The sequence below is a fragment of the Plectrocnemia conspersa genome, unplaced genomic scaffold (genome assembly GCF_051122295.1).
Source record: "Plectrocnemia conspersa isolate PC_06_02 unplaced genomic scaffold, ASM5112229v1 ptg000008l, whole genome shotgun sequence".
Lineage (NCBI taxonomy): Eukaryota > Metazoa > Arthropoda > Insecta > Trichoptera > Polycentropodidae > Plectrocnemia > Plectrocnemia conspersa.
In genome coordinates, this window is record NW_028277172.1 from 60,465 (window position 1) to 75,674 (window position 15,210).

The 15,210-nt window shown below is 44.3% G+C and overlaps 1 protein-coding gene across 1 annotated transcript; it reads right to left on the reverse strand.

Moving 5' to 3' along the window:
* Positions 1–7,852: 7,852 nt before the first annotated feature.
* LOC148232633 (uncharacterized) lies at positions 7,853–8,167 on the reverse strand. Its single transcript, XM_088190655.1, has one exon. The coding sequence runs from the start codon at positions 8,165–8,167 to the stop codon at positions 7,853–7,855; it is 315 nt and encodes a 104-aa protein (XP_088046781.1).
* Positions 8,168–15,210: the final 7,043 nt, after the last annotated feature.

The window sequence follows — 15,210 nt, forward strand, 5'->3', positions numbered from 1 at the left end:
AGCACTTTCAGTGTCTCACTATCACTGTAAAAGTTGTCACTTTCTCCAGCAGCTGGTCTGTCCAGCTGGTCTTCCAATCTTCAAGATTGCTGGGGAATGCGCCCGCCTGTTGGGCCTGCGCCCCTTTCGCCGTGAGCACCGGCCGCACGTCCTCTCTGTATAAGTGCCAGTGCGCGACTTCAACCTAACCTAACCTAACCTAACCTAACCTAACCTTTTTTTTTTTTTTTTTTTTTTTTTTCCGGAGGTAGGAAATCTTGCATAGACATCCCCCGGCTGTTTTGGTGCCGGAGGATAGTGTCAGATTCTTACTGACTAAAACCTACCCCCCACTTACTCACTGCGAACGTCTCGGAAGCCGCCGTTAGGCATTACGTCGTGATATCAGCTGTGCATCAGTAGTTGTTATTTACTGACGTAGATTACCGCCTCTTCGGCGGAGTCTTTCATCTTCTTCTTTGATCTTTATTACCTTTGTTGCGTAATTTACCCAAGCTGACCATGCTGCCTGACAGCTCAGCATGGAGGGCGTCATGCTTTCGGGAGTTAGGGGTTCCTCCGTCCCGATTGCAGATTTTAGTATTGCCCTTTGCTCATCCCACGCTGAGCAGCTGAACAGAGTGTGTTCGGCGTCGTCGGTGTCACTTTCGCAGTGATGGCACCCACGGGTTGCCTCTTTGCCTATTTTGTTGAGGTAGGCTCCGAAGCACCCGTGTCCGGTGATCGCCTGGGAAAGATGGTAGCTCAGCTCACCGTGTTTCCTCTGGCTCCAAGCCTTCAGATCCCCGATGAGCCTATGCGTCCATCTTCCCTTAACGGAGGCGTCCCACCGACTTTGCCACTCCTGCATGGTCAGCTCCCTGGCCCGTTCCTTCGTCGCTCGTCCTTTATAAATCGCCTGCCTCTCCTTGGCTAGCAGGTCGACGGGCGGAATTGCGGATAAGGCCAGGATGGCGTCTTCCGAGACTGTCCTGTAAGCCGAGGCGACTCTCAGCGCACTCCTTCGTTGAACTCTAGCCAGACTGAGCCTCGTCCTATCCACTCTCATGGCGTCCGCCCACACTGGGGCCCCATAGAGTAGGATAGAGTGGACCACTTCGTTGTAGAGTTTTCTTCTCTTGTATTTCGGTCCACCGACGTTCGGCATCAGCCTGGCGAGTTCGTTCGCCGTTCTCGCCGCCTTCGCAGCTGCCATCTCCGCGTGTTTCGCGAAGCGCAGCTTGTCATCGAGCCAGACTCCGAGGTATCGCAGTGACCGCTTGTAGGGCACCTCGAAGCCGTCTATGGCGATCGAAGGCGGCGACAGCTTTCTGCGACGCGTGAAGAGCATGGCTTCCGTCTTGTGGACGGCGAGCTCTAGTCCTGCTCCGTCCAGCCAGCTCTTCACGTGAATTAGTGCAGTTTCGGCAACGAGTCGCAGATTCGTCGCGGTTTTCCCCTTCACGAGTACGGCCGCGTCGTCCGCGAACGCTACGATGCTCGCGCCTTCGGGCATGGGCAGTCGCAGCAGTCCGTCGTACATAGCGTTCCAAAGTGCCGGTCCGAGGACCGACCCTTGAGGAACGCCAGCTGTGACCTCCTGCTGGAATTTCTTGCCCATGCACTCGTACTCCAGTATCCTGCCGCTGAAATAGCTTTTTGCCATTTTCAGCAGGTATACTGGAACTCCGATGTTGGCGAGTGCGGTGAGAGTCGTGCTCCAGTTCGCCGTGTTGAACGCGTTGCGAACGTCCAACGCGATCAACACGACGTGCTCGCTCCTCTTGACGCTCCCCTGCCATGCCAGCCTCACCGTCTGCACGACTTGGCTGATGGCGTCTACGGTGGAGCGTCCGGGGCGAAATCCAAATTGCTGCGGTGACAGCCCGCTTTCTTCGTTCTCCAAGGCGTACTGGAGGCGCTGTAGTAGCATCCTCTCCAGTAGCTTTCCGACTCCGTCTAGCATACACAGAGGTCTGTAGGCCGACGGGCCGGGCGGCCCTGCTTTGCCCTTAGGTATCAGGACTAACTTTTGCCGTTTCCACGGGGCGGCAAATGTCCCTTGGGCAAGGCAGGCGTTCAAAGCTGCTAGCAGCAACTCGGGATCTTTCTCGGCTACGCGTTTGATGACTGCGTTTGGAACGCAGTCCGGTCCCGGTGCCTTTGCTGGTTTGAGCCGGTTTGAGGCTGCCAGCAGCTCTTCCTTAGAGAACGGAAGAAACTCTTCTGCGGGGGCGATGCTGTTGTTTGGAATGTTCCAGTCGGTCTTGACGTGCCGCGGGAAAAGGCTGGCAATTACCGTTTCGAGGTTGGCAACGTTGTTCAGGAATGGGTCCTCGTTACCAACCGCCAGCTTCTTTCGTACCATTTTGTACGGTCTTCCCCACGGGTCGTCGTCGACCGACTTGCAGAGCTCTTCCCAGCATCGCGCTTTGCTCTCTTTGATGGCTACTTTGAGCGCTTTTCTAGCCTCTTGGTAAGCTTGACCGTTTTCTACAGTCGGTCTTCTTTGCGCTGCCCGGCGGCGGGATAGGCACTCTCGTCTCAGGTCGGCTACGGTGTCGTTCCACCAGTAGACCGGCTTCCGACGTGCCCCCCGGCTCCGCCTCGGCATTGACGCCTCGCAGCTTTCTCGCAGCACGTCGTTGAGTGAGCGGACGACGTCCTCCGCTCCGGTGCCGCTTTTTGCGGATTCAACGACTGCTGCGCGCTTCCTTGCAACCGTTTCGTCCACGGCGGTCACTTCGAGCTTTCGCGCGCACCATCCTTCGGTAGTTCTTCGAAGCGGTGCTCTCGCGCTCGTTGTTAGCTCGAAGCTCACGTACCGGTGGTCGCTATGCGAGTAGACGTCGAGAACTTTCCAGTTCCTTATTCCACTCGCGATAGCTTCGTCGACGAACGTCACGTCGACGATTGACCCGGTATTTCCGCGGACGAACGTGTAGTGGTTGCCGACGTTTGCTGCTAGTAGGCGCATTTGCGCCGCCATCTCCGAGAGCAAGCTTCCTCTACTGTCTGTCACCGCAGCTCCCCATTCCGGCGCCTTGGCGTTGAAGTCGCCGGCCAGTATGACGGGCAGTGTCGACGTTCTTACACTTTCGGCCAGCTCGCTCAGGCTGTCGGCGAACTCGTCGATTGTGGAGTTGGGAGAGAAATAACAGCTATATATTCTATAGCCTCCCGCCTCCACCCAGACGTATCCGTCTCCGCCGACTTCCGGAGCGTTTGCTACACGTAGATGGCTCGTTGGCAAGTAGATCGCCGCTTTAGAGCCCGTGTCGGAGTACCATCGGCTTGCTGAGTTTCTGTGTTGCTCCGACACGATGACTAGATCTACGCGCAGCTCGCTGGCCGTCTGATGCAGCAGGTCTTGAGCCGCCTGGCTGTGGTTCAGGTTTATCTGAAGAACGCGAATCATTTTGTCGCGTTCTTCAGACACCTTATCCGTTCCGCCCTAAATTCAGGGCACCGCCTACTGCCGCTTGTGTGCGCTGCTGGGGTTTGTTGACGTCGCTGTCCGCCGTTGTCGCTGTCGGTGCAGAGCGGGCATTTTGGTGCGTTGGTACAGTTGGCAATTTTGTGGCCATCCTGCCCGCATCGTAGACACAATTTGCTGCGGTCGGGCGCTTTGCATTTTGCTGCAAAGTGCCCGTAGCCCATGCACCGGTAGCAACGTCTAACTTTGACGCTTTCTCTGATGCGGCACCTCACGAGACCGATCTTGATGCGCCCGTTTCTCAGCAGGGCGTCGGTCTCTGGCGTGCACGGCAGTTTTATCATGCACGCTTGGGTGCCGCTGTGCGCCGGTCTTAGTTTGGCGCTGGATGTCGAGATTTTGTTCTCCTTTAGGGCTTCGATGACCTCTTCTGGGGTCACTCCCTCGTCGAGATCTCGAATCTCGACATCCCGGCTTTGCACCACTCGATGGATCTTGGCAAGTGGTCCGGCCGCCTCTGTAATAATTGCCTGCAGAGCGTCTGCTTCGGCCCCGTCAGCTTTTCTTCCCATTCGGAAGATTAATTCTCCGCGCTGCGTCTTTCGCACGGCTTTGACGTCCAATTTTTTATTTTTTGTCGAAGCGTGGACGCTACGCAAAATTTCTGCGTAGGACGCAGCTCCTTCACCATCAGCTTTTTTTAATATGATGGTGTCGGCGGGCACTCTTCCTGCCTTGGGGTGCCTATTTTTAGGCTTTATCGTAGGCCCAGGCTCCGGTGCTTTGCGGATACGTGCGGTGGAGACTTTGTCGTCCCCCTTCGTCACCTCTTTTTCTTTCGTTTGAGAATCGGGTTTCGTCTTTTTCTTCTTTTTTCCTGCCGCCCCGACTGTAGTCCAGCCTTCCTGCGGTCTGGCGGTTACTCCGTTTACTCCTTTAGAGATGGGCGCCGTCCTCTTCGGTACCTCTTCTTTTTGGCGTGGAGTGGGCGCTGCTTTTGCAATCTCCTTTGTTGCTTCGACGGTTTGGGTTGATGCGTGTCCTACCGAAATCTTCGGTGAGACATTTATCCCGTCAATTGCCTTCACTGTTTTAAGGAAGGCGAGCCTTATGGCTTTAATGCCTTCCTTGATCGGTTTGTGCGCGTTTGCGTGCGCCTTTGTGAATTCTTCGACCTCGAAAATTTCTTTTTCGAGGTCCTCCAGTGCTTTTTTTAACGTCAAGTTTTTATTTGTTAGTTGCTCCATAAGTTGATCCCACGATTAGCTAGGGAACATGGTCCATCCGACCAGAGCCCCGCTTGGCCGGATAAGCCTTCTTACTCAGGAGATTCGGCTGGTCCTCCCGAGAGATCGTCTGCGACCACGCTGCTTAGAGTCCCCGTGGCCATGCATCCCTCGGCACGCTGCTTCTCACCTTGGATTGGGACTTGGTTTTCTGTCAGGGTTTTCCGTCCCTTATCTGGTGTCCTGTTTTATGGCGCAGGATGCTCGCCATTCGGCCTTCGTCAGTTAGCTACAGTCACAGTTGTTAACAGTGACTGCATTACCGGGGTCCGCGACGAGGACGCCTGACAATCGGCCTTGCTGACAGAGCTGCTGTGATTCGCAGAGGCGTATTGGCTTTTTATAGAAACACGGCGTCCAGCACGCCGCGTTTCACCAATGCCTAGTATCAGCCTTCGAACCCCAACCTAACCTAACCTTTTTTTTTTTTTTTTTTTTTTTTTTGTTGTGAGGAGAGGAAATCTTCGAAAGACTTCACCAGCGTCCAGATTGCTGGTGATTGTGCCGGATTCCGCTGCAAGCAGCGACCTACCGGCTAAAACCTCTCCCCAGCCCTCTCCTGGACGGCCGGTACTATCTTCCGATATTGCACTTCAGCTCGTGCAGTTTAGAGACTCTGTCCCGTCAGGGCCGCTATCTTGAGCTTTCTTTCAGCTTCTTCTTTTATTTTTATGACGTCGGACGCATAATCCGTCCATGCCTCCCAGTTTATTCGGCTTTCCAGCATGGATTGGACCATAGTGTCTGCTGATGCAGTTCTTCCTATGACCCTTTCCAGCGCCGCTATGTTCGCCGTCCACGCTGTGCACTTGAAGACGGTGTGCTCTGCGTCGTCGTCTTCAGCGGTGTCGCAGTGGAGGCACGCGGCGCTTGCTGTCTTGCCGATTCTTCTAAGATACTGACCGAAGCAGCCGTGCCCGGTCATTACTTGCGTAAGATGGAACGACAGCTCGCCGCCGTGTGTCCTTCCCGTCCAGGCGGACAGGTCGGCGACTAGTCTGTGCGTCCACCTGCCTTTGGTGGACTCGTTCCATCTTCGCTGCCACTCCGTGAATGTCGCCTTTCTGGCGGCTGCTTTCTCTTGTCCGTAGTAGACCGACTGCCTCTCTAAGGCGAGTAGGTCTAACGGTGGAATGCCGCACAGGGCTAAGATGGCATCCTCGGACACTGTCCTGTAGGCGGAAGCTACCCTCAGAGCGCTTCTGCGTTGGACTCTCGCCAGTGTGAGCCGGGTCCTCTCTATTTTCGTCGCTTGCGCCCATATCGGGGCGCCGTAGAGAAGGACTGAGTGGACCACCTCATTATACAGGTTTCTTCTTCTTTGCTTGGGTCCACCCACGTTCGGCATCAGCCTGGCGAGATCTTCAGCGACTCTGGCGGCTTTGGCCGCAGTCGCTTCCGCGTGGGCTGCAAAACGCAGCTTGTCGTCGATTTGCACGCCCAAGTAGCGTATTGCTCTTTTAAAAGCTACTATGTTGCCGTTCCAAGCTATCTTGGGCGGCGGTAGCTTCCGCTTCCTAGTGAAGAAGACTGCTTCGGTCTTCTCAGTCGCTAGCGTGAGCCCGGCGTGGTCCATCCATCTCTGATCGACTCGCTTGTGAATGATACGTCTAATATGGAACCGCTATCTCCACGTCGAAATGTGAAGGCGCTTCCTCGATTAGCCGCGTGCAGGTGAAGCTGCGACGCCGTCTCCGAAAGCACAACTCCTCGGCGGTTCGTCGTGGATGATCCCCACTCCGGTGCCTTGGCTTTAAAGTCCCCGGCGACGACGACGGGCAGTGTCGAAGTCCTGACGTCCTCTGCTAGCCGGGCCATGTCGCCGATGAAAGCCTCGATGGGCGAGTTCGGGGAGTAATAACAGCTGTAAAACCGTATCCCCCCGGCCTCGACCCATACGAAGCCCTCACCGTCTGCCGCTCCGACGCCGCTCTCCCTAAGTCTCGACGACGGCACATAAATGGCGCACTTGCAGCCAGATCCTCCGTACCAACGGTGCGAAGAATGGTGGTGTTGCTCTGATATGAGCACTAAGTCCGCGCCTTTTTCGATGGAAGTGTGCATCATCAAGTCTTGGGCCGTCCTGCACCCGTTTAGGTTTATTTGCAGGACGTTGATGCGCTCGTTTCCATCGCGGCGACCTTCTTGCCGGAACACGTCGCTGCCTTGTGGCCCTCTAGACCGCAGCGAAAGCACTCTTTGCTCCTGTCTCTGGGGGATGTGCATTTCGCTGCGATGTGGCCTGTTTCGCGGCACCTGTAGCAGCGTTCCGGTTGCCGTGGGGCTTCCCGCACGCGGCTGTTGATCCAGCCGACGCGGACTCTTCCAATTTTTAGAAGTTTCACAGCATGCTCTGTGGGCAGTAAGACCACTGCTGTCTGTGTTCCGCCGTAGGAGGGTCGCAGCGAAAGAACTTTGAGGTCCTTCAGCTCTGGTTGCGCTGCAGCTATCGCCTCTTTGACCTCCTCTATGTCTGTGCCGCCGTCGAGATCCCGCAAAGTCACTCTCGTTTGGGGAGTGAGAATTTTGGCGGGGTTTTCCTCGCCCATTTCGGAGGCAATCGCTGCGAGAAGCTCCGTCGCGTTTTGTGATCCGCGCTTCAATTCTAGAAGCACTTCTCCACTTCGTGTTTTTCGGATTTTTTTTACTTCTGCTTGCTCTGGAAGCACTACCGATTTTCTGATTGCGCGGATCACTTCCGCGTACGTGATTTTGCCAGTCGCAATCACGATTGCCTCGTTTCGCGGGCCGTGTGGGGCTTGCGTTTTGGCGTCCCTTTTTGTCGTGTTCGAGGTGACCTTCGCGGGAGCGCTTTTTGACAGAGCGTTTTTCTTCGCCTGTGCCTGCGCCTGTACGACACTCGCTGTGTCCTTTGGCGCCCTCCTAACCTAACCTAACCTAACCTAGCATAACCTAACCTAACCTTTTTTTTTTTTTTTTTTTTTTTTTTTTTTTTTTTTTTTTTTTTTTTTTTTTTTTTTTTTTTTTTTTGTAAGGAGAGGAAATCTTTAAAAGACTTCTTAAGCGTTAAGATAGTTGGTGATTGTGCCGGATTCCGCTGCAAGCAGCGACCTACCGGCTAAAACCTCTCCCCAGCCCTCTCCTGGACGGCCGGTACTATCTTTCGATATTGCACTTCAGCTCGTCCAGTTTAGAGACTCTGTCCCGTCAGGGCCGCTATCTTGAGCTCTCTTTCAGCTTCTTCTTTAATTTTTATAACGTCGGACGCATAATCCGTCCATGCCTCCCAGTTTATTCGGCTTTCCAGCATGGATTGGACCATAGTGTCTGCTGTTGCAGTTCTTCCTATGGCCCTTTCCAGCGCCGCTCTGTTCGCCGTCCACGCTGTGCACTTGAAGACGGTGTGCTCTGCGTCGTCGTCTTCAGCGTCGCAGTGGAGGCACGCGGCGCTTGCTGTCTTGCCGATTCTTCTGAGATACTGACCGAAGCAGCCGTGCCCGGTCATTACTTGCGTAAGATGGAACGACAGCTCGCCGCCGTGTGTCTTTCCCGTTCAGGCGGACAGGTCGGCGACTAGTCTGTGCGTCCACCTGCCTTTGGTGGACTCGTTCCATCTTCGCTGCCACTCCGTGAAAGTCGCCTTTCTGGCGGCTGCTTTTTTTTGTCCGTAGTAGACTGACTGCCTTCCTAAGGCGAGTAGGTCTAACGGTGGAATGCCACACAGGGCTAAGATGGCATCCTCGGACACTGTCCTGTAGGCGGAAGCTACCCTCAGAGCGCTTCTGCGTTGGACTCTCGCCAGTGTGAGCCGGGTCCTCTCTATTTTCGTTGCTTGCGCCCATATCGGGGCGCCGTATAGGAGGACTGAGTAGACCACCTCGTTATACAGGTTTCTTCTTCTCTGCTTGGGTCCACCCACGTTCGGCATCAGCCTGGCGAGATCTTCAGCGACTCTGGCGGCTTTGGCCGCAGTCGCTTCCACGTGGGCTGCAAAACGCAGCTTGTCGTCAATATGCACGCCCAAGTAGCGTATTGCTTTTTTAAAAGCAATTTCGTTGCCATTCCAAGCTATCTTGGGCGGCGGTAGCTTCCGCTTCCTAGTGAAGAAGACTGCTTCGGTCTTCTCAGTCGCTAGTGTGAGCCCGGCGTGGTCCATCCATCTCTAGATCGCATGTAGCGCCTCTTCTGCGACAGTCTGCAGCTGCGTGGTCGTCTTGGCGGTGGCCATCACCGCTATGTCGTCCGCGAAGGCGACGAGTTCCACGCCGTCCAGCATTGCCACTCGCAGCAGCTCGTCGTACATACCGTTCCAGAGTGTAGGTCCGAGTACCGACCCCTGCGGAACGCCTCCTGTCACTCGACGGAGGCGTTTACTAGCCCCGCTTCCGTACTCCAGCACCCTATCAGAGAAATAGCTCTCGACGAGTCTTACCAGGGGCGCTGGAGCTTTTTTTTCTGTAAGCGCTTTTAATATTAGTTGCCATCTGGCCGAATTGAATGCGTTTCGGACGTCAAACCTAACCTAACCTAACCTAACCTAACCAAACCTAACCTAACAGATTTAAAATTTAATTTTTAGTATCGCATCAAACTACCCTGCACCCCCTATACGTTATATATTAAAAGAATATATAATTTTTTTTTTCCAAAATGGCAACTAATGTAAAAATTTAAAGTGTCATAACTTTGCTAAATAAAATTCTACTAAAAAATGTCGTATGCAAAAAGTGTTTAGAAACCTAATTTGCATTTAAAAACAGTTTTTAATTATTTTTTTTTTTGATAAAAACCGAGTTTTTTTGTATATGGACAGGGACGTCAAACGAGCTTTATGCGACTTTGCATATAGTTTACGCTCGTATTTAGTTCCTATTCAAGATATTAACTTAAATTTTAAATACACAATAGAGCTTTCGACTATACTAACGATACCTTAAAAAAAATTACAAATTAAAAAATTAAAGTTTTTTTTTCAAAACACGTTTGGTGTTATAAGTAAATCGACCCACCATACATACGCTCATAAGATTTTTAAAATAGTTAAGGTCAGTGTGAGCTTATTTATACATATTTGAATTTCAATTGTGTGACAGTATAGAATTCTTAAGCACCCTGTGTATGTTTGTTAGCAAAATCCATTTTGTCAATTTTTTGCAAAATAACGACAAGTATAAAAATTCATTTACTTAAAACTCAGTAGTGTTTAATTTTATCAAAAAACTCTCTATACATAAAATGTTTAAAAGCCTAAAATACATCTTGATAAAATATAAAAAATATAGATTTTTGCTTCAAAACAAGCGATGTATCAGTTCGATCGTACCCCCATACTAGCCATTTTGAGACTAATAGAAGAGTACACGCTCTTAACTGCTTGGTTTTTAAGATTAAAAATAAAATTTTTAGTATCGCATAAAACTACCCTGCACCGCCTATACGTTATGTATTAAAAAAATATATAAATTTGTTTTTCAAAATGGCAGCTAATGTAAAAATTATAAGTGTCATAACTTTGCAAAATAAAATTCTACTTATTAATGTCTAATGCAAAAAGTGTTTAAAAACTTAATTTGCATAAAAAACCAATTTTTTATTATTTTTTTTTTGATAAAAACCGAGTTTTTTGGTATATTGACAGGGACCCCAAACGAGCTTTAATGCGACTCTGCATATAGTTAACGCTCGTAATTATTTTCTATTTAAGATATTGACTAAAAGTTTTTAACAAAAATAGAGCTTTCGAATATACTTACGATACATTTTGGAAAAATTAAAAAATAATCAATAAAAGGTTTTTTTCTTTAAAACACGTTTAGTGTTATAAGTCAATCGACCCACCATTAGAGTCTCCAATTCGAGTAATCGAGTACTCGATACTCGAGTATACTTGTCTATTTTTCAAGTACTTGATAATCGAGTATTTTGAAAATTACTCGATTAATACTCGAAATTAAAAATATTTGAAATATTTCAGAAACAAAATTAACTTTAACTCGGTCCGGTAAACGTTAACGTCTTGCTTTTATTTTGCGTTTATGCCCGAAGTCCCGAGTTAGAACGGTTACTATCAGGTATAATTTTTTCATAGTTCCATAGTTGCATAGTTCCGGTCGTCGGCTCTGTTAGTGGGTACGACGAAGAAATTTCTTTTGTGTTTTCTGTCTGACAGTTTCGACTAACCTAATTTATGGCAATTACCAATATAAAATATCAAAAAAAAATTTAGGTTTTATGACTATGCAGTTGTAGCGTAAAGTGTTGTAAATTGTTTATACTGATCCCTCAGCTTAAAATATAAATCAAAACAATTGTGTGTTTTAAAGGCATTTAAAGTAAAGTCAGTTCTTTGCGAACTGTTTAGCTCTAGAGTGAAAGGAATTCACCCAAATACATCTTCGAAGGATATAGATTTTAATTTTTCGCATTAATCAGAAGGATTAGAAGATTGTATTTTGTTAAGAATAAAAATCTATTCAAGAAGAATTACAAAATGCTATTTTGTCAATAGTTGAAGGAAATAAAAGAAAGGCAGAAAAGGGAATCAAAGAAGAGAACACAAAAAGAGAGTTCAAAAAATGTAATATCTATAAAAAGCGAACAGATAAATTAGAAGCCTTATCCAACGCGTTAATGACAATAAGACCAACATCAACAGCAACGTAAAGGGTTTTTTCCACAACGGGAATATTAAAACCAAAGGTTCGCAGTAATATTAAATTCGAGACACATTTTGCATTATTGTTTTTAAAAAGTATGTTCTTGAAGTTAAAATAATTGTAAAAATTAACTAACCAAGTATTTTATGTATTTATTTATATGTGCACGAATTTGAATAATAGCTATTTTGGTACATTTGGTAAATACTCGAAAGTACTCGAGTACTCGAGTATTTTAAAATTTTAATATTCGATACTCGAGTAGTTGATAGTTCGAGTAATTGGAGACTCTACCCACCATACATACGCTTATAAGATTGGCAATATAGTTAAGGTCAGTGTAAGCTTATTTATACATATTTAAATTTGAATTTTTGTGACAGTATAGAATTCTCAAGCATTCTTTGTATGCTTGTTAGCAAAATCCATTGTGTCAATTTTTTGCAAAATGGCGACAAGTATAAAAATTCAATCACTCATACCTCAGTAGTGGTATATTTTAACAAAAAGGTCGCGATACATGAAACGTTGAGAAGCCTAAAATACATCAAAATAAAATATAAAAAATAAAGATTTTTGCTTCAAAACAAGAGATGTATCATTTCGATCGTAACCCCATACCAGCCATTTTGAGACTTATAGAAGAGTAAACGCTCTTAACTGCTTGGTTTTTAAGATTGAAAATTAAATTTTTAGTATCGCATAGAACTACCCTGCACCCCCTATACGTTATGTTTTAAAAAAATATATAAATTTGTTTTTTAAAATGGCAGCTAATGTAAAAATTAAAAGTGTCATAACTTTGCAAAATAAAATTCTACTAAAAAATTTCTTATGCAAAAAGTGTTTAGAAACTTAATTTGCATTTAAAAACAATTTTTCATTATTTTTTTTTTTTAAAAAACCGAGTTTTTTGGTATATTGACAGGGACCCCAAACGAGCTTTAATGCGACTCTGCATACAGTTAACGCTCGTATTTATTTACGATACAGTTAAGAAAAATTAAAAAATAATCAAAAAAAGGTTTTTTTATTCAAAATACGTTTATTGTTATAATTCGATCGACCTACCATACATACGCTTATAAGATTGGCAATATAGTTAAGGTCAGTGTAAGCTTATTTATACATATTTAAATTTGAATTTTTGTGACAGTATAGAATTCTTAAGCACCCTGTGTATGTTTGTTAGCAAAATCCATTGTGTCAATTTTTTGCAAAATAGCGACAAGTATTGAAATTCAATCACTTATAACCCAGTAGTGGTATATTTTAACGAAAAGGTCGCTATACATGAAACGTTGAGAAGCCTAAAATACATCAAAATAAAATATAAAAAATATAGATTTTTGCTTTAAAACAAGCGATGTATCAGTTCGATCGTACCCTCATACTAGCCATTTTAAGACTTATAGAAGAGTAAACGCTCTTAACTGCTTGGTTTATTAAGATTAAAAATTTAATTTTTAGTATCGCATAGAACTACCCTGCACCCCCTATACGTTATGTTTCAAAAAAATATATAAATTTGTTTTTCAAAATGGCAGCTAATGTAAAAATTAAAAGTGTCATAACTTTGCAAAATAATATTTTACTAAAAAATGTCTAATGCAAAAAGTGTTTAAAAACTTAATTTTTATTTAAAACCAATTTTTAATTATTTTTTTTTTTGATAAAAACCGAGTTTTTTGGTATATTTACAGGGACCCTAAACGAGCTTTAATGCGATTCTGCATATAGTTAACGCTCGTATTTATTTCCTATTCAAGATATTGACTAAAATTTTTAAACTAAAATAGAGCTTTCGAATATACTTACGATACAGTTTAGAAAAATTAAAAAATAATCAAAAAAATATTTTTTTTTCTTCAAAACACGTTTAGTGATATTAGTCGATCGACCCATCATACAAACGCTTATAAGATTGGCAATATAGTTGAGGTCAGTGTGAGCTTATTTATACATATTTAAATTTGAATTTTTGTGACAGTATAAAATTCTTAAGCACCCTCTGTATGTTTGTTAGCAAAATCCATTGTGTCAATTTTTTGCAAAATGGCGACAAGTATTAAAATTCAATTACTCATACCTCAGTATTGGTATATTTTAACAAAAAGGTCGCTACACATAAAACGTTGAGAAGCCTAAAATACATCAAAATAAAATATAAAAAATATAGATTTTTGCTTCAAAACAAGCGATGTATCAGTTCGATCGTACCCCCATACTAGCCATATTGAGACTTATAGAAGAGTAAACGCTCTTAACTGCTTATTTTTCAAGAATTAAAATTAAATTTTTAGTACCGCATAGAACTACCCTGCACCCCCTATACGTTATGTTTTAAAAAAATATATAAATTTGTTTTTCAAAATGGCAGCTAATGTAAAAATTAAAAGTGTCACAACTTTGCAAAATATTATTCTACTGACAAATGTCTAATGCAAAAAGTGTTTAGAAACCTAATTTTCATTTAAAACCAATTTTTAAATTTTTTTTTGATAAAAACCGAGTTTTTTGGTATATTGACAGGGACCCCAAACGAGCTTTAATGCGACTCTGTATATAGTTAACGCTCGTATTAATTTCCTATTTTTGATATTGACTAAAATTTTTAAACAAAAATAGAGCTTTCGAATATACTTACGATACAGTTTAGAAAAATTAAAAAATAATCAAAAAAAGGTTTTTTTCTTTAAAATACGTTTAGTGTTATAAGTCGATCGACCCACCATACATACGCTTATAAGATTGGCAATATCTTTAAGGTCAGTGTGAGCTTATTTATACATATTTAAATTTAAATTTTTGTGACAGTATAGAATTCTTAAGCTTGCTGTGTATGTTTGTTAGCAAAATCCATTGTGTCAATTTTTTGCAAAATGGCGACAAGTATAAAAATTCAATCACTCATACCTCAGTAGTGGTATATTTAAACTAAAAGGTCGCTATACATGAAACGTTCAGTACCCTAAAATACATCAAAATAAAATATAAAAAATATAGATTTTTGCTTCAAAACAAGCGATGTATCAGTTCGATCGTACCCCCATACTAGCCATTTTGAGACTTATAAAAGAGTAAACGCTCTTAACTGCTTGGTTTTCAAGATTAAAAATTAAATTTTTAGTATCGCATAGAACTACCCTGCACCCCCTATACGTTATGTTTAAAAAAAATATATAAATTTGTTTTTCAAAATAGCAGCTAATGTAAAAATTAAAAGTGTCATAACTTTGCAAAATAATATTCTACTGAAAAATGTTTTATGCAAAAAGTGTTTAGAAATTTAATTTGCATGTAAAATTAATTTTTAATTATTTTTTTTTTTGATAAAAACCGAGTTTTTTGGTATATTGACAGGGACCCCAAACAAGCTTTAATGCGACTCTGCATATAGTTAACGCTCGTATTTATTTACAATACAGTTTAGAAAAATTAAAAAATAATCAAAAAAAGGTTTTTTTCTTCAAAACACGTTTAGTGTTATAAGTCGATCGACCCAACATACATACGTTAATAAGATTTGCAATATAGGTAAGGTCAGTGTGAGCTTATTAATACATATTTAAATTTGAATTTTTGGACAGTATAGAATTCCTAAGCATCCTGTGTATGTTTCTTAGCAAAATCCATTGTGTCAATTTTTTGCAAAATGGCGACAAATATGAAAATTCAATCACTCATACCTCAGTATTAGTATATTTTAACAAAAAGGTCGCTATACATGAAACGTTGAGAAGCCTAAAATACATCAAGATAAAATATAAAAAATATAGATTTTTGCTTCAAAACAAGCGATGTATCAGTTCGATCGTACTTCCATACTAGCCATTTTGAGACTTATAGAAAAGTAAACGCTCTTAACTGCTTGGTTTTCAAAATTTAAAAT